The 18,741-nt window shown below is 48.4% G+C and overlaps 1 protein-coding gene across 2 annotated transcripts; it reads right to left on the reverse strand.

Annotated features, from left to right (window-relative positions):
• Positions 1-16,592: 16,592 nt before the first annotated feature.
• Positions 16,593-18,399, reverse strand: NKX2-5 (NK2 homeobox 5). Of its 2 annotated transcripts, XM_015875963.2 has the most exons (3): positions 17,963-18,399; positions 17,057-17,291; positions 16,593-16,894 (listed from the first exon to the last, which is right to left on the reverse strand). In XM_015875963.2, exons 1-3 carry the CDS (start codon positions 18,237-18,239, stop codon positions 16,684-16,686), a joined length of 723 nt encoding a protein of 240 aa, XP_015731449.1. In that variant the 5' UTR covers positions 18,240-18,399; the 3' UTR covers positions 16,593-16,683. The 2 variants fall into 2 exon arrangements, with proteins under 2 accessions (XP_015731449.1, XP_015731448.1); XM_015875962.2 differs by having other exon boundaries at positions 16,593-17,291; positions 17,963-18,396.
• Positions 18,400-18,741: the final 342 nt, after the last annotated feature.

Consider the following 18,741-nt stretch of genomic DNA (forward strand, 5'->3'; position numbering starts at 1 on the left):
GGGCTGCAATGGAGCAATTTCACCCAGTGTTGCATTCATATGTAGTGCCTCCAGCATCAGGCTGGAACCTTCTCACCCCCGTGTCCCTCTGCATAGATGTGCAAAAGCCTTTGCGTGCAGCATGGCCTTTGTCCTCCAGCCTTGGAAAGTCTTCAAATAATACTTAAAACATAATTTAGATGATAAATACATCTCAAGTAATGACGAGCAATGCAGTTTTATGCAACTTTTTCTACTTGCAGGCCAGCTGTAGCAGTGCTGTTCTATGTTTTCCAGCCCCATCACTCTGAGATGCAGTACCTGCAGGCAGTCAGGCTCCTGCTGCCTCAGTGTTTCCTCCCTGGTGTGGATGCAATACAAAAATAGGTCGTTGCTAATCTCTGAGATACTGGGACGTTAAGCAGATGTTGGAGCTGTGCTGTAAGCAGCGATGCAGTGTGGCTGCCTGCAGGAAGTTTCACTTGGTTTATCTTGGCTACGTGCTCCCATCAGAGTCTAGATGGACCTTGGAAATAGAGAAGCAGCCTTCTCGTGGTGCTGAGTTTGAGCGCACTGTTCTTAAGGGATGGTTGCTACCACCAGGCATTGCAAGGGAGCAGTTTGGAGAACTGAGTGTATTAATGAACATCTTGTTCTTTTCTCTGTTTTTGCATTGCTGGTGTTTTAGCTTTCAGACATGACTTGCTGGAACCCACTGAGAGCAAAAGTAACTGCTAAGGACCTTCCCCATGACATTGATTTTTTGTCACATCCAGATTTCACTAGAAAAACTCCAGTCCTTTTGTAAATACAACTACCTTCCCTGTATAAACTGTCTGAATTTACAGTCCATAGAGACATGCAAAATTAGTGAACAAAGAAAAGCCAAAGGCAACGACCTTTTGGGGTGTGGAAGAGAAGCTTCCCAAGGACCCGAGGGTGATTTGGCAGCACTTGGTGCTTGACCTATTCCTTCCATAAGGAGCCAGAGGCATCCAGCCTTCTGCTGGGCCATAGACCTGGAAACAAAGCAAGTGGAGGTAACGAGTTAAAGGTTGTTTCTCCTCTGAAGGAAGATAGGAGCTTTGTGCAAACACCATCTGCAGCACAGGAGACCAGTGTTGCCTCAGTGTGCACCTGGGATGGTGCTGGAATCAGCCCATATTGTCCCCAGCTGGAGGCAGCTGAGGATATTCAGACATTGTCTCTCCAGGCTGCAGCACGGTGTCCAGCTCCAGACCTCTTCCCTTGGCCTGAAGGTAGGTGTCTGCGCCGTGGTTTCATTGAGGGATGGTGTGGGGGGAAGGAGGTGATTGTGCCTGGCTTTTTGTTGTCTGCTACTTGTTATGTTGGTTCAATAACTGGGGAGAGTTAGACTTGTGTGGCTCTCATGTGTCCAAAGAAGTGATCTGATTGTATCTCTGGCCTTCTGGGCAGTGGATGGACTTGGTGGTCATAGGATGATGTGTCTCAAGGCTTTGCTGCCTCTGGTTGTGTTGTGGAAGATAAAAGCTGGCATTGCAGCTATTTATTTGAGAAGCATAGTGTTGTCTGTGGCACTTGACCCTGCAAACCATAGCAGAAGCTCTGAGGATGGTGAGGACAGCCTGCATTTCCAAAGTGTGTCTGGGGAGCGTGGGTTGGAGCTCTGCTGGAACAGGTGGTGGGGAGGGGAACTCTGGATTAAGAAAGAAAAAGGTTACAGAGTTGTGGTTTCTTTGCATTACCTTCAGTCCCGTTTAAGAGGCATCAATTTTGGTGTCAGGTGAGCTGGTGCTCGGGTGTATTGTTAATACATGAAGGTGCTGATATGACAGCATTGCTGCCAGTGGTTCAATATAAGGCAAAGTCAGCAGGAGTGCTGCTGGTGCTCTCTGGCCCATAGCTTTCCCTCAGGCAGTGAGTGCCAGATGTAGTGGCTGTAAACTTGATAGCGGGTTTCATTGTCAAAATAGTCATAGTTAAAAAACCGTTTTCTTCCAAGAATAATGTTGCTTTGAAACGAAGATCATGTAACTGCTATAAGCTTAAAATGGACTGAAATGCCCTTGCCCTGCAGTGTGGGGGCTGAGGCAGGCAGCTGGCAGCAATCAGACAGCTGTGGGTTAATGAGCACCTCATCAGCTGAGCCTCATTAATGGTGCAGCCTCCAGCCTGGCAGGGCAGGAGCCTTTTGGAGGATTAACAGTGGTTGGTTGTGAGGATGGGGCGGCTCTGATGGTTTGGCAGGTTTAGAAGTTACTTGTTTAAGAAGTTTGCTGGTTTCTGAGTTTAATTACAGAATTAACCACGTGCACGTTGAAACAGCATTAATAAACGTGATGCAAGCAGACTGTGGTAGTGGTTAAATGTGAACCTGAGGGAAATGAATGGAAATGGGTTTAACACACAGTGTAACTGTGCTGGGAGTACTTATTTAATTTGTGAGCCTTTGACATTGGTTACAGTATCAGCAAATACAGGAACATTGCAAGATAACTCTGTGTGTGAGAAGATAAATGAGCAATTCAACCTTTTCTTTCCTCTTTCTAAGAATGATGGGGAAATGAAGCGTGTCTTTGAACTTCTCCTTTCCAAATGCTTTCCACATAACTGGCTTTACCAGAATGGAAGGGTGAATTCATAGCTTGGATGTTTCTAAAAATGTCTCTGCCAAACGCGTGTGGCTGCTATCACATGCCAAGTGGTCCACAGCGAGCCAGGCTGGAATCTCTGGGGGCTGAGAATATCCAGGGGGTATGTGCATGCTTGTCTACAACTATGTTGGGCTCTTCTTTTGAAGGGGAGGGAAAAAAATCAGCTAAACATATTTGTAATGGTGTTATCCCACCAGATGGGAAACCTAAAGCAAATATTTTAATGAGATGTGGTGCCTTTATGATTCCTTATTGCTGTAAGGTGAGCCGAGCCCTTCACAGAACTGGTGCCTGAGTGTTTGTTGTGCTTCTGTTCCTCCAAGGTGGGGAAAGAGCTCCCTGGGCAAGCAGCAGATGCTGTGCACAGAGGTGCATGAGCCCTCTGGGCAGCCTGCTCAGTGCTCCATCACCTGCACAGTAAAGGAGTGTGTACTGATGTTCAGAGGAATATTGTGTTCTCATTTACACCCACTGCTCTTGTGCTAGCACTGAGCAACACCGAGAAGAGCCTGGCTCTGTGCTTTCTGCATCTCCCTCTGAGTAATCCTATGCATTGATGGGATCCTTCTGTTCTCAAGGCTGAAATCCAGTTCTTCCTCTTGTTGGTGACCTACTGAGTTCTCTAGAGGATGCGTATTCCTGCATCTCTGTAACTTCAGTGGTGCTGCAGCTCTTGATAGGCTCCTTCCTTACCTGTTAGTTCTGTTCTGCCTATAAATGGCTTTGGTGCAGCCAGCAGCCGGGGCCTTGTGCTGTGCAGCAGCAAAGCTCTGACAAAGAGCAGGGCGTCACAGGAAAGATGCATATCTAAGTCCTTTCCACTCTGTAATTATTACACTTCTAAATAGCAGAGAAGGCAGTGCCCACCTCCCAGGCCAAGGTAGTCCATGTGCTGGGGCTATTGGCCTCACCAACGTGAGCAGCATTAGGATCGAGCTCCCAGCTTCAGGCACTGTGCAATCATTACAAGATAAAGCAAATTCTACAAGGGCATCCATATTGCTCTCGTGGTTATAAATGAACGCATTACACGTGAACCCCATGAAATGTTTCATAAAAAGCAGCTTTTATTTGTCTCTGGTTTGGGGTTTGCTCTTGATATCATAGTTTTAGTCTGATGATGTAAATGGTGGATGCCTAAATCATAACCTTGCAGCGTTTGGGATTGCTGGCTGTTTTTGGCCTGGCTGCATCATGAGCCACAGACTGTTTCCATTGATTCCATGTGTGCGAGAGTTTTATGACCCCTTCATGTTTGGGTGGCACTGAGGATAAGGGTATCAGTGTGGCCATAATGTGCAGTGCAGCAATGCTGGGTGCGTGTCTATCATGAGCTTCCAATGCCAAAGTGAATCATACGGTTTTTGCAGCTGTGTGAATCATGTTGTAGGGCTCGCTCCGACCTCATCCATCCGCTCAGGCTTCTTTTTATTTTTAAGCTCTGTGAGTGAAACTGCTCAGATGTTATCGCTGCTGACCTTGGTGTGGTGCTGTGATGCTGGGGCTGAGCCGCGTTCCCTCAACGCACTCTGCCCCGTGCTGGTGTGCTTTTCTGCATGAAAGGAAAATGGCACTCGGCCGCTGTGAGCCTGGCCTGGAGATAGTGCTGCGTGCGTCCCTGTGCCGCGATAAGCGCCCAAAGGGCAGGCAGGGAGAACGTCTGCTTGGGGATCAGCACACACCCGGCCCTATAGATAGAACCGCATATATATAGAACAACATGAAAGCTTTTTGCTTTCTTCTTTTCAACAGTGTGATGGCCATGTATCGCCAGCAGGGATGCTTTTGGACCTGACCCCTCCAGGGGTCTGGGCTCTGTGCACCTATGATTCTTTGCTTGTGTTGTTCCAATGGGAACAGAGGTCTGAAACTGAAACCCAAGGCCGCTGCAGAGCCTGGTTGTGCAGTCGTGATAAACACGCACAGAGCAGAGAGCTGAGTGGGTTTCCCTTTATCTTCAGAAAGGACAGCGGGGTAAAACGTTTCTGTTTGGGTTATTGGCTTTTTGTAGGTGTCACCCAGCTCCCAAGCAGTCATTGCTGCTGCTGATCTGAGATAACTCTGTCAGTGGCATCTAGGTGCTGACATTATTGCTAGCTAGTCTGAAATGGAGATAAGATTTTTCTATATTAAGTCTATTGATCCAGTTGGCCTCCCATCCTGTGCCTGATAATAGCACATGCTTGATGCTTCCAGGAGAAGAGCCTTCCTTTAGTCCCTGTCTGTACTCTGATACAGTGCTTGGGTTTAAACAAATGGAGAATTCCGATCCAAGTCGTGTTCTTCAAAGCATTCTTCTGCTGCTTCTTTTCATTTGGATATAACACCAGAAATGCTGTTAAGATCATAATGTTAGTCAGGTTTGTTTAAAAGTCAGACATGATATTTGGAAATAGCTGAAGCAAAAGTGCAAGTAGCTTAATGCACTGAGCTAAGGGGCAACTCCAGCCATCGCTTAAGGGCTGGTCTGTGCCAGTGGTCTGCCTGCTTGTTCAAAACCAACCAAGAAAATGAGGGCAGAGGGGGGAGGGAAACGTTGTCTTTATCTGCCAGTTCATTTAAAATAGCTTTGTCTATGCCAGTACCTTGGGCAATAGCAGACTTAGGCCCAGACTTACCTCCTCATCTTCCACAGTCCTAACTGTAAGCAGCTTTGTGTAGGTAGTGAGGTAATACTCACAAGTGGGAATTTACTTTCTCTCATTACTGAGTTTTAATTAATTTCTATGAAGATGTGTGTGGATGTTCAAGTTGATGTATTTCAGTGAGAGCATCTGGTCTTACCACCTTGTCTAACGTGCATTAAGTGATGTCTGTTAGAGGAGTCCACAGACGATAGCAGGCTCTAAAAGACATTGCCAGGAAAGCAAAATGAGTGAAATCAACAGTAAATACAGACTGCTCCTTTCCAGGAGGGGAAAAGAAAGAACAACAAAAACCTTCTGTGTTTAATTAAACCGTAATTAAAGAGTTTGATTCTATCCCTGCAAGAAAACATAGCTATTTGTGTGGCTTGTAGCCAACATCAGCAGCCCTTTCCATAGTGTGAAAGGCACTGTGGCCAGTGACAGCTTAGTAGAAACCTGACACTTATTGTCAATTAACAATCCCAATCTTCTAAAATGGGAGAAGTCCCTCAGGTGTGTGGAACTGCCCCATGTCTGACAGGGCTCCTGCACACCTCAAGCTGGCCTCAGTCTGCTCCAGAAATGTGCTCATCAGCCCCAGATGCTGCTGGTGACAAATAACATTACTTTGCCTTTGCACACTGGGGTGTATGATGTGGTGTTTCAATTCAAGATCCATTATTTTTAACTGAAGAATGATAGCCGTGTGTCTGAATTATCTTAGGGCTTAATTCACATCAGTTAAACCTTTTCAAAGGCTTATTAAAATTCCTTGAGTGTGTCTGACTTATCAGCAGTTGAGTGTCAATGGCATTGTACAAATGTTGCAATTGGAAATAACTTAGGTTTTGTTTGACTGCATGAATCTCATATATATACATATATATATATTGTGCCTGTGGCTATTAATACTACTTAGTACTTACATGACTCCTTTCATCTGGCAATCAGAGGGCACTGCCCAGGGAAGCCAGCACTGTGATCCCCTTTCTAAATATGGCCTTTTCTCATATAGGGGTTTAGTATATCCCACCAGATCCTGCCAGACCTGGCTCCCATCTATTCTGATGGGTTTGAACAAGGCCTTGTCGGCTCGTACTGGTGTCACACTGAGCACTGTAGTTCTCCATAATATCCAAACTGAACCTCCATTGGTGCAACTTAAGATGGTAAAGCAGTGCTGGGCTGTGCAAAAGGCAGTGGTAAGAGTTGCTGGTCTGTTTTGGGGAGCAAATGGAAGCTGGAAAAGTTGAGGTGATGATAAGGGTGTGTGGCTGCTTCTATAGTGTGATCAGTGCTGGGAGGAAATGTGGGGGAGCAACAAGGTATGTCTGAAAATCTCATCAGAGTGTGGTGTTGGCATCTTGATACTGAGAGAGGATGAAAAAGGGAGGGACAGGATCTGAAAGCTCAGTATTCCTATGCTGATCACCACTGACAGCAAAGGAGGATGAACCCTCATTGTCAGCCTAAGCTGCTGTCTGCAGCTTAGTTTAAACTGCTGGAGTTTAAGTTACTGCAGTGCATGTGTGTGTAAATGTCTTATCAGAAGAGCTTGGGTTCATATCTGATGATATGACCCTCCTCTCTTCCTTGCAATGTCAGTACGCTGTTCCTGCTCCTCTCGGGCAGCTGTGGAGCTTTGGATTTACACTGTAAATCTGTCTTTGCTTCAGATGGAGCTTCTGTACCAGGCCAGGCTTTGACCAAGTGATCATTTATTGCAGAAACCACTAGGTAGCACTGTGAAATAATGTTCTGCCCAGCCCTGTGCTGCTCCAGCACTCACCTACCCAGCTCTGCCTCAATTGAGCAAAGAGAGCCCAAATTCTACAGTGTTTGAGTTCAATACAACAGAATTGAAGGCTGTTTTAAATCATTCTCATGTTGGGTCAGCAATTGCATCTGGGAGAAACCAGCTTTGGTACACGTTGCTGTGTGTGCTCTTGGATGTTCAGGGCACTGTGCAGCAATCACTTCAGCATGCATCTGTTGGTCAAGGAGAACTGGGGTTTGCTCCCATGCAAGCCCCAGCAATGCATTGCCCTTTACTGTGCTTCTAAGTGACTGTTGGCACTGAAATACTGCAACACAGATGCTACAAACACTTCCAAAATGATTAATCCTTGTGCTATGGCAGGGACAGCTGCATATTTTAACTGGGATGTACTGCACTCAAATTTATCACACGTTACTCTCATAATAATCATTTCTGCTCTCATCAAATGTGTCTTTTGGAATATAATATTCTAATGATGTACAACTTATGGAGAAAGTCTAATGTAATTCGCTGCTGGATGCTCAAAGCCATTTTAGGTTAATCTGAGTTGTATTAATTCCTAAAGATTTATTAATTCCTAAAGATTTCCAACTTCCTTTTACCACAAAGGGGAATGTATCACCTTGATCTTAATAATTACATGGTATTCTCCTGAAGTAAGAGTTGGATAAGGGTTGTTGGGTTTTTATTGGGATTAATTTAGTCAATCTAATGTATTTCTCTGATGTATTAACCCCCAAATTATTCTAAATTAGCAAAAATGTTTGAGGTGCATCACTTTAGCAAGTTATCTTTGCTTTGTTCAACACATCTGTATCATAGCTTCACTCTATAATGACTTATATACCATTTCTATATTGACATACCCAGCAGATAACTGTAACATGTGACTGCATCAGAACCATAGCGCTGCTTCTTACAGTCAGAGCTCACTGACGTCTATGGGGAGAGAGAGGGGCATGATGAAGGAGCTGGGCATCACGGGCTGAGCACTTGGCTGAGCACAACTGCAGAACCACCAGCACTGCTTCTGTTTTTGGGGCTGGGGGATCATACCTGGGTTGTGGTTGGACACCGGAAAACCTGCATCCACCCTGGTGTACAGAAACCAATACTACAGCATCACCAGGGCTCCAACAGAGCCTGCTGGTGGTTGCTCTACCTTATCTGGTTACTTCTCTAACATCTGCAAGTAAGTTATGTGGTTGTTGTCATCCCCTGAGGATTTATGGTGACCTCCTGTGGACCTCAATCATTGGATCAATACGCTTCTGACACCTGTAGATCAACATAAACTTGACCCTTGGTCTTGACAAATCTATCACCACAATGCCCTTCATTTAAAGCATCCCCAGGGCTGTGAGCAGAGGGGCTGGAGCTGAGTGGAAGTGCTGGCGGTGGCCGGGCAGCCCCACACCCAACTCAAGGTCAGGAGTCAAAGCAATACAGGGTGTGGGATGTAGTGTCTCAGGGAGGGCTGCTGTGGGGTGCAGTCAGCTCCCCATTGAGGCTCCCCACAGGCATCCCATGGCCTGGCTGTAAAGCACCATTTTGGGTGAAAGCTTTGCTCCCTTTTCAGGGGGCTCACTGATAAGATGAGCTGTGCTGCTTTAAAAAGCTGCTCATGGCGCTCATCCTATCTTTAGCTCCGTTCAACCAGAAAGTGTTTTCTCCTTTGAGAAGTCTGTTCCTCTTCCCTGCCCTCACCCCATCCCGTCTATTTTTCCATCCATTTAGCATGCAAGCTAATCCCTGCTTCATGGGCTTCTGCCCACGTCCTTGCAGCCTAACTGAATTCAGAGGGCTAAGGAGGAATGGAGAGGGGAACCTTCTGCCACTGCTTGCAGTGCCACATGTGGGCTCTCCTGACCACCTCAAGGTTCTGCACCAAGTGGGTGTCAGGGCTGGAATTAAAATAGGGCCTTCCCATATTCATGATCTCACCAACTCTGAGCTTAATGGAGAATGCAAAACCATAAGAAGTTCTTACTGCAACAGGAATAAGCATGAAGGAAGGAGCTTCCTGCTATCACAATTAGTCTGAGAGTATAAAATTGATTCCCATGGCCCACACTGCTTTTCTCAACTACTTTTGAAGGTGGATGACCTGCTGGTGCTTGGGACGATGGAAATGCTCTTGATTCATTTGGAGGGAGCGATGCCCTTCAACTGACACACAAAAATCTGCAAAATCTGTTATTTCACCCGAATTTCTTGTTGCTTTTTTTGTTTTGTTTTGTTTTGTTTTTTAAAGCTGAAGTAACAAGTATGGTGTAAGTGCAAACTAATTGCTTGAATGGCCTCTCCAGTGCCAGACACCTGTACCTCGGTCTGAACTTGACTCCTGTCATTTCTGCTCTCTAAGTGTGTCCCGTTGACTTCTGGATGAAAGGGCTGAGTAGAGCTAATGAGTGCCAATGGCTTGATCTTGGCTGCAGTTGGGAACAGCTGCACGCAGGGAAGGAACCTGCCCAGAAAATGAAAGGAATGGCCATCTGGGAGGCAGGGGGAGGAGGAGATAGGAGGCATTTCCTTCTGCTCAGCAGTTAATCAGGCTCTCTGCCTTTTGAGACGAATCTTGGAGGGCCAGCTTGGCTTTCCTGGAAGAGAACCTTCTTATTTATTATTTCTGCTTTTGTAGAAGGGGTGCATTACTGCTGGAAGCAAATATGTGCCTGGCTTTAGCACAGTAACCTCTGTTCTATTTTGGTCTTACACTGTGATTTGGGTGGATCTACCCCTCATTTTCTATGTGAGACAAGTTGAGCATAGCAGTGTTGACCCTCACCATTGGCACTGAGCATCTCTGAACTGCAAAGCTGGAATAGGGTCCCAAACTCATGCTTGGGAAAAACAAACAAATGAACTAAAAACTGCTTCTTTCCCAGCTGTCCTTGTGGAATGTACAATGAGGTGAGCATCTGAAATGGGTTCTCTTGCTCAGAAATGTTCACTCTGCTGCTGGTTCAGGATCTGGGGTGTGAAAATTGGGGGGTTCTGTCCATAATTTGACTCAAATCCCTCTGTCTGGATGCATCATTTCAGCAGTGTGTGAAATGGGGATCTCAGCAGTTTGCATGGTGGGTGATGCTCAGATGGGTAACACTGGAGCGTGTGCTGGTTTAAAATGCTGAGTTAAAAGAACTGAAGAGGTATTGATGTTTATTTTCTAATGGGTTCTCAAATAAGTGCTTGGAGGCTGTAACTGCCCAGTCCTGTGGGTGCCCCAGTGCACAACAGGTGGCTGCTGCTGCACAGGTTGATTTCAGCACGCGTGATCTGGGTGTGTATGGCCAACAGGCATCTGTCATCTCCTGTGGTGACCTTGTACCACCTGTCCATCCCATGCAAGGCCAGCAATTAAAATGCAAGGTAATGAACACAGCGAGACATGAAAGGACTTTTCACGGGCTGATCAAAGGGGCAGAGCGTGGTGTTTTCACTGCCGGAATATTGAGACTAATAGGATGAGAAATGTGGTTGAGAAAGAAAGAAAAGCAAGCCAGGTGTTTGGAAATGAACCTATAGCTACCCCTGTTTCTGCTGGGTGTAACTCCTGTGCTACTGCTTCGGTTTGTGAGGAAAAACATCAATTGCTCATTTCCATCTTACCTGGGGAATAGCCTTTGTGTGCACAGAAATGAATAGCGGCCATGTTGGTGCCGAGGGCTCAATGGGGAAATTTGGTTTCCAGTTCAGATGCAAGAAGTTATTTAGATGTAATTTCTCAAGGAGAAATACCGATGGGCTCCGGGTCAGTGTCCTGAGCCTGGCTCTCTCGTGAGTTGTTTGTGCATCATCTCAAAGGAGGAATTAGCCCAAGGTCCCAGACAGGCGTGTGAGCAGTGGCTGAGAGATACCACAGAGCATCTCTTTTAATAGCAGCAATTCCGCTTTGGGGCTTTAAGAACTACAGTTGAGTAACGTGGATTTTTGGCATCGCTTTAGAAGGGCTGTCTGTAAAGATGTCAGTGGAGAACCTGAGCTCTTTGTGTCTGGTGGTGATAGCATGAATCTCTCACAGTGTCTGCTGGAGTGCGGGGTATGGATTGCTCTATGGGCACCTAACTGTAAAGAGAAACTCAGACACTGTACCCCAAAGCAAGTATTACCCCCCTGACCCTCACAACTAGAAATAAACAGCAGGATATGAGAGCTGCAGCATGGGAGGGTGCCAGCAGTGCTGCTGGGTGTCAGCGCGTCCGTCTGTACTGTCTGCATCAGTATGGGAACCTTCAGCAGGATTAGCCATGTCCATAAAGTGAAGTGTGTGTAATTGTGGGGTGGGTCTGGACGTGTCTCTGTGGGTATGTGGCAGGGAGGAAGCAGCATCTGACACTGCCCAATGCATAAAGCAGTACACGAAACCTCAAGTCAACCGAGATTTATATTTTCCTTCCCAGAAATAGCATAAATCATCCCACTGATATCATTAGAACTGACTTGCTGAAGCCAGGTGGTACAAATTTGTTCTTAATTTATTTTTTTTTTTGGTCCTTAAAAATAAGAGAAATTTGCTTATTTGACTGAAAGTCTTTTTTATTTCCTTTTCCTTCTTTTTCACCCCTTTTAGTAGCCTGTTTCATAGCAGGTCTTCTTGATGACAGCCAGCCAGCACTGTGTGCATGTTTGTGTGCTGCACCTCCACCGCTGCAGGGGTTGCTCTGAAAGCAGCTTTTATTCCTCACAGATAGTAAAAGAGGACAGCAGTCCTGGCCAGGAAGATGGGATTTGGGGGCAGTTTCTAAGAGCCAGCACTGCAACTTCCTCAAAGCTTATGCTGGAGGACAATGCAATCTATTTAGGAAACATCTGCCACACTAAAACAAATGGTGGTATATTCCTGCAGCAACAGAGTGTGCTGAATTTTATTCCCAATCTGCAGAACACAGAAAATATTTCTGAGATGAGATGTTTTTAACTGTGAAACAACAGGAGTTGTTGGTTCTAAGAACAGAGCTCCAAAGTGCCCTTTTAAAATTGTTTGTTTCTTAAGAAATAACAGAGTGGTTCATGGAATATGAAATGCTTGACAAACTTGCTTTTCTTTGCCTGCTTGGGTCTGCTAACTCCCGACCTTACCCACTCTACAGTAGCATCATTCATGTTTGTTTCTCCTGCAGCCTTGCCATCTCCACAAATAGCAATGCAGCTCCAGAATGTCTCCCCAAGACCAATAAATACAATCCAAACCCAAACTTTGGCCACTACAAGCTTCTGCCCCTTCCCAAGTTTAGGCAGCTTCTTTTTGCAGCACAAGCATTGAGCAACCTTTGCAGATCCCATGGGTGGATGCCACGCTCATGCAGCCCATGCTCGTGTCTGTGTAGGTGCAGGGTCTGCACTGACCCACTGCAAATGCAATGCTCCCCTCTGTAACAGAGCTGGGAAAGCTGTGCTCATCTCCTGCTTGCAGAGCCGTGTTTTAGCCATTAGCCCCTGCTGCCTGTTTGACACCAAGCAAATGTTATTTTAAGCAGGGGTGACTTAACAAACGTTTTATAGGCTTGGTGGAGTCGGCGCATCAGTAGCTGAGCACACAGAGCTGCATTAAGAATGTCCTGCTTTGCTCTTGTGATTTCTCATCTCTCTTTCTGGGCTTCTGTCATCTTTTCCTTTTGCTTGTAGTCAGGGAACAGTTTGGGGTTTTATTTTGTCTCATTTTGCTGCTTAGTGCATCCATCTGGACACCATTTACACAGCTTGTATGTGATCTGCAGATCCAGTAACTCCTTTAAGCAAAGACAAAAACATCTTACCTGTTTTCTACTGGTTTCAGTCATCTCATAGGTGCTGGTTTGCATTTTGGGTTATAGTCTGGGCTGAGCATATGCAGCACCACTTCAGAGCTGGCTGGTTAGCTGCTTGAGCACAGCACAGCACTCTGCTCAGCACTTACTGAAGATGAGCAGCAGTATGAGAGAGGAGAGGGTTGGGAACCTTAAGAGTCCATGTTGGTACCAGGAAGAATATCAGTGTGTGACAGTGCGTGGTGTGGAAGGAGCAGTAATGGTGAGATCTCTGTGTAGGCTGGGGTAAAGGTTGCACTAAAAAATAAGTCAAGGTGTTCTGAGTGAGGGGAAAAAAGAGTGACATTCCCTTTAGTGTGGGAGCAGGAAGAGGTTAGAGGCTGATGGCCTGCTCTGGGAAGACCTGGTCTCTAAATGGAGCTCTCTGCACAGTGATGCTCCGGAAAATGCACGGCATTGAAGTGGCTGCAGGAGGCAGGCAGCGATTCACATCCAACCCGTTCTGCATCAAAATGCAGCTCACAGTCCGCCCTGCACTAAGTAACCCCCGGCCAAGAGGTAGAAGCAGACTGAGAGCTCCACCTCCCCTCTGGACACAACAAGGAATCACATCTTAAAGGTGTTGATTCTTCTTAATAATCCCCATTAACGAGAAATCACTTAGTGCTGATACTGATCTAAACTGTTGTCAGTGAGATGAATTAGGAGCGGGGCTGAGGTTGTTTTTCTGCTGTTTTCCTGCCTGGTTTCTCCAGAATCCTTGGGCTGATTCCTGCCTGGACCAAATCTCATCTTCCAGCTCCACAAAACATTCAATGCAAAACATTCCCTGAATATAAGGAATAAAGTTCTGGGTTCAGCTGTGCTCTGGGGAATATGTGGATGTTATTTAGCAGTTACCTCAATTTCCAGTAAATTGCTGAAGAGCAGGGATTTGCAATCAGTCCCTTATAGATGGCACCTTTATTCATTATTTACCTTGTTCCCTTCTCAGTGGTGTGAGCTATGAGGAGTTTGCAATGCTGGTCTGGAAACAAAGTGGTGCAGCGTTGTGCTTGCTCTTGTCACCTTCAGGTGGAGTGGAGGCACTGAATGCTTCCAAATTAAGCTGGTGTTGGGAGAGGGAGATGCTGATGCCTGACTGTGCCATCCAGAAAAGCTGAGATCAGATCCAAGTGCAAACCTTATTAAAACCTCTTTCTTTCTCCTCTCAGCTTGCTCCCTAACACTGACAGGATGTCCAATTTCAGGCTCCCACATCCCAGGCATTCATTCCTAACGGGGGTTAATTTGAATGCTCTTCTCTCAAGCCCAACTAATGGAAGGTCACCCTATCCGTGCTTTGTACTGTGGCTGTTGGAGCAGGGCTCAGCAATGCTCTTGGCTTCAGCCAGCTGTGGCTGTGTCCTCTGTCTAAATTACAGCCTCCAATTCTTCAGCCGCTGCTCCAAGCCCTGGCTGTGCCCCACCATGTGTCTGCTCGTGATGCAATCCCAGCAGGGATGGGAAAGCATGAGGAGGAGAGGAGCATGTGAGCAGCCCAGGGCTGGGGTTATGTACATCCCACAGACAAATGAGAGCAGCACAGTTCTGGCAATTGGACCCAAAGTCAGTGCCCAGAACAGAGAACATCAGGCCCTGCTCCACTGGCAGCTGGAGTCCCTGATAGCTGGAGCTCTGAGATATTCCTGGAGGAAATAAATGTGTAGAAGTGAACATGTGAGGACTGGAAAGGATGTTTGCATTATGTGGAAGTGAGATGGATGCTGTGTTGATGTGCAGAGTTACTTTTGTTCTGGACTCTTGCTGCAGTCCGTCCTGGTAGATCCCTTAATACAGGGCTAGGAGCACGCTCTGAAAGCAGCAATCCATATTTTAGGCAATTTTAATGTTTTCCTTCATGTTAACTCAGGACTTGTCCTTATCTCCTGGGGTCTTGCTGTCAGCTCTGATCCTGGCCAAGCTCAGCAGCAACAGCATGGTCTGACTGTGAATGGTGCCAGCAGGGCAATAGCCTTGTGCACGCTTTGCAGATAAGGCAAACTGAGGCACAGAATTGGCACCTGGCAGTGGCAGAGCTCAGACCCTGCTGTTTCCCAGGGGCTCTCAGGAAGATAGGCACCCTCAGCTCAAATAGTTTCTGTCTAACCTGCTCTCTCTCTACCACCTGTTGGGTTCTGCGAGTCCTTCTACCACAGAGTGTGAGGGAGGAAGGCAGAAGTTAGCATGCAGCCAGTAGTCTCGGGGCAGGAGAGGTTTCACATAGGAGACAGCAAAGGCTGCTTCTCACTTAGAGGTGGGCAGCTGTGAGTCCATGCTCTGGTTCCCCTTTCTGGTGTCACAAACCTGGCATCATCTGCCAGGTAAGTGCCCAGAGGCAGATTCCTGCGGGGTGACAAAGGACCCCCCCCCAGCACAGCCCCCAGCCATCAGCATCTGTGCTCCACACAGCTTTGGGGGCTCTGGGAGCAACACCCAGGTCTCTCTTTCCATTAAGAGAGATAGAAAGAAGATGGGAGCCCCTTATCTGTGCGATCCTACCCGGGGGTGTGTGCGGTTGGTCCCTTCGGGAAGGAGGGGCAGGGGCTGCAGAAGGCTCCGTTCACCCTCAGCCTCTCATCCCTGTCCCAGGGCCACAGCCACCCTGTCTCCATCCCTGTTTACTGATGGCACCGATACGGCCAAGACAGGAGAGGTTACAGGTTCCCTTAATCGCCTTATCGCCGGGCCGGACAATCTCAGACACTCAGAGGATGTTTTGACTGCGCTGAATTACAATGTTTGTTGTTTCTCACTCCCAGTAATTGACATTTAATAGCGACTACTGTAAAAGCGGACGAGGGGATGGAGCTGAGCCAGAAGAGAGGTAGGAACCGGGAGGGGGGAGCACCATTCGCTGCCCCCGAGCACTTCGGGGCCGGGAGGTGCTCTGTCCCTTCTCTATATGGGGAAGTAACGCAATGGGAGCGCGGGCAGGACCCGACCCGATAGTTTATGCTCGGAGTGTTGCTGCCCTCGTATTGCCTTTCTATACCAGGAAGAAATCCGCCTCTCCAACCTCCGGCCCCGAAGTGCCGGGGGGCAGCGAGTGGGACCCCTCCCCACCTCCCAGAGCCCCCCCAGCAACTCTCCCACCCCCTCCCGCGATGGAACTGGAGGGGACAAGGCACAGCGGCCCTGCCCGAGCTGGGGGGAGGTTCTTGAGCAGCTTTTAAATTGTTTGTGAAAATACATAAACGCACGCACCAAAACGGGAATCGCCGCAATTACGGAAGGGGTACAGAAGCAGAAAGGAGGGGAGAAGTATTATAAAAAGGTGATCGAGGGCAGCATTGGGAGCCCGACCCGGGGACTCTCGTCTGCCCAAGGAAGGCCAGGGACGCGCAAGGTGAAGCCACTCTCTTTAATGACAACTCGCTGATATCCGTCAGCTCGTACAGCAAAGGGAAACACGTCCGAACGGGCGGCGGGGCGAGGAGCGGACAGTGCATCTGAATCCTAACTCACGTTTTAGTGCATAACCCTACGGGGAGCGGGCGGGGCGGGTCGGAGCTCCCGGAGCTCGGCATGGGCATCCCAGTCCTGCGCTGGTGACAAGCGACGGCCGGGCAAGAGGGGAAGGGAGGAGGAACCGGACGGGAAGTGCAAAATTAAATGTGGTTCTCAATAATAATTAGGATAAGAGTTTCAAAAGAATAATAATGAGTTGTAAGGCTCGGCTTGCTGTTGTTTAGGAACAAGTCAAGCGAAATGACGAACTGTTCTGTAGAAAGATGAGGGGAGGGGAATGAGCGGGCCGAACACCGAACCCCAGAACCCCGGGGAGCTCCCCGCGATCCCGCACCGAGCTGCCCTCGCCCCGCAGCCCGGATCTGACCCGACCCCCCCCGCAGCTCCGGGCCCGGGTCGCCCTACCACGCTCGGATCCCGTGCAACGTGGAGATGCCCGCGTTTCCCTGCGGGATGGGCGGCTGCACCGAATTCAAGTCCCCCACGCTGAAGTTCATGAAGTTGTTGCCTGCCGCCGAGGGCTGCACGGGCTGCACGGCCGGGTAGCTGCAGTTGTAGTTGGCGTTGCAGGCGGGGCTGTTGTAGTTGGGGTACGCGGGGTAGGCGTTGTAGCTATAGGGGTTAATGCTGACATTGTAGGGCGAGCTGTAGGGAGAAGACTCCCCCAGGCAAGGCTTCCCGTCCCGCACCAGCACCGGCACCGCTATCCGCCGGGGGGGTGGGATCCCCACCATCTCCAGGGTCTGGTCCTGTCTCTGCCTTTTGCATTTGTACCTTCTATTCTGGAACCAAATTTTCACTTGGGTAGAGGTGAGCTTTAGGACATTGGCTAGATGGTCTCTCTCGGGAGCCGAGAGGTATTTCTGCTGCTTGAACCTTCTCTCCAGTTCGTAGACTTGGGCTTGAGAAAAGAGGACGCGGGGTTTCCTCCTCTTCCTCTGTCTGGGCCGCTCGGGATCCTCCAGCTCTCTCTTCTCCTGCTCCAGGCTCTTGTGCAGGGAACACAGTTCTGCAGCAAAACACACGGACAAAGGAAAAACAGGGAGAGCAACACATAAAAAAAGGGCAAAGCGCTGTTACTGACCCGTGTGCACCGCGACAGAACCCCGCGGCGCCGCTCACTCCAATCCGTGTGGGGTCTACAGGGCAGCAGCTCCGTCCTGGGCTTCCGAGCACCTCGTGAGCAATTTGCAATCGTTGTTATTATTGTTCTCATTACTATTTTTATTATTATATTTGCTTAGTTTTCGGGTTTTTTTGTTTTTTTTTTTAAAGGTTTGTTTGCTTTTTGTCAATAAGGCTTAGCGCATCCCTTTCGGTTCCTCCACAACTTGGGCTTGTCTCATGCTTGGATTTGTTTCATATTTGAATTAGCCTCGTATTTGGATTTATCTCATATTTATGTCCCTTTGTATTGAATTCCACCCCACGGAGATGTTCTCGTTAGAAAAAGACTCGCTGCCTCGTTGCTCTCCGGCCACAGCTGAGGCCTCGCGAATCCCCACACCTCCCCTGCTCCATCCCGCAGCCCCAGCGCTGCTCCCGAGGTTACCGGGAGGTCTCTCCCCGTCGTGGCACCTCGGAAGGCCTTATGGTGCTCCTCCTGAGCTCCCACTCGCCTCGGACCCCTGGGCCGGGCTGTAAAGGGCCAAAAGGCACAGCCCCGGGCTGCAGTTTTACCTTTCTTGTCCGCCTTGGAATCCTTGGCCGCGTCCATTTCCCCGTAGCTCTTCACGTAGTAGGGGCCGGGGAAGGCGGCGGGCGGTTTGGCCGGGGGTGGTTCGGGGAGCTCGGGCAGGGCAGGAGGCTCGGAGCCGAATGTCTCCTGCTTGAAAGTAGCCAACATGCAGGAAGGCGAAGAGAGCTCCATGGGGGCCAGACCGCCCTGCTGCTGCTGCTCTAGGTTCAAAATATCCTTGACCGAGAAGGGAGTCGTCGTCACAGGGCTAGGAAACATTGCGGAGGAGAGCGGGGCAGCGGCCGCAGCCCGGGGTCATGGAAGGGGAGGCGAGGAGCGGGCGGCCCGGAGCGCTGCTGCAGCGTGGGCTGCGGGGGGGGGGCACATAGCATCCCGAGGGAGGCGGCCCTGTGCTCTGCGAGCAGGTAGGAGCGGACCATAAGGGACGGGAAGGAGGGACTAGGCAGTTTTTGGGTGACTTTAGCTTTCTATTGGCCAACATTGCCGTGATGGTATGAGAGATGCAAAGTTCCATGTCACCTAATATAGTAATACATCGCAAAAACATCCCCACTCATTTAAAGGGGCGGCACTGTATTTATCCAGCTTTCCCCTCTCAGTTTGTTGATCCATTAAGAAAAAAAAAGAAAGAAAAGAAAAAGAAAAACACTCCCGACTGGCCTGATGTGTACAGAGCCCCTATCTGATGCCATCTATCATACAGTCAGATTAAATAAACAGGCCGGGAGGAAACCATCAACCAAATATGTGCTGATTTCAT

Source organism: Coturnix japonica, chromosome 13 (assembly GCF_001577835.2).
Source record: "Coturnix japonica isolate 7356 chromosome 13, Coturnix japonica 2.1, whole genome shotgun sequence".
Taxonomy (NCBI): Eukaryota; Metazoa; Chordata; class Aves; order Galliformes; family Phasianidae; genus Coturnix; species Coturnix japonica.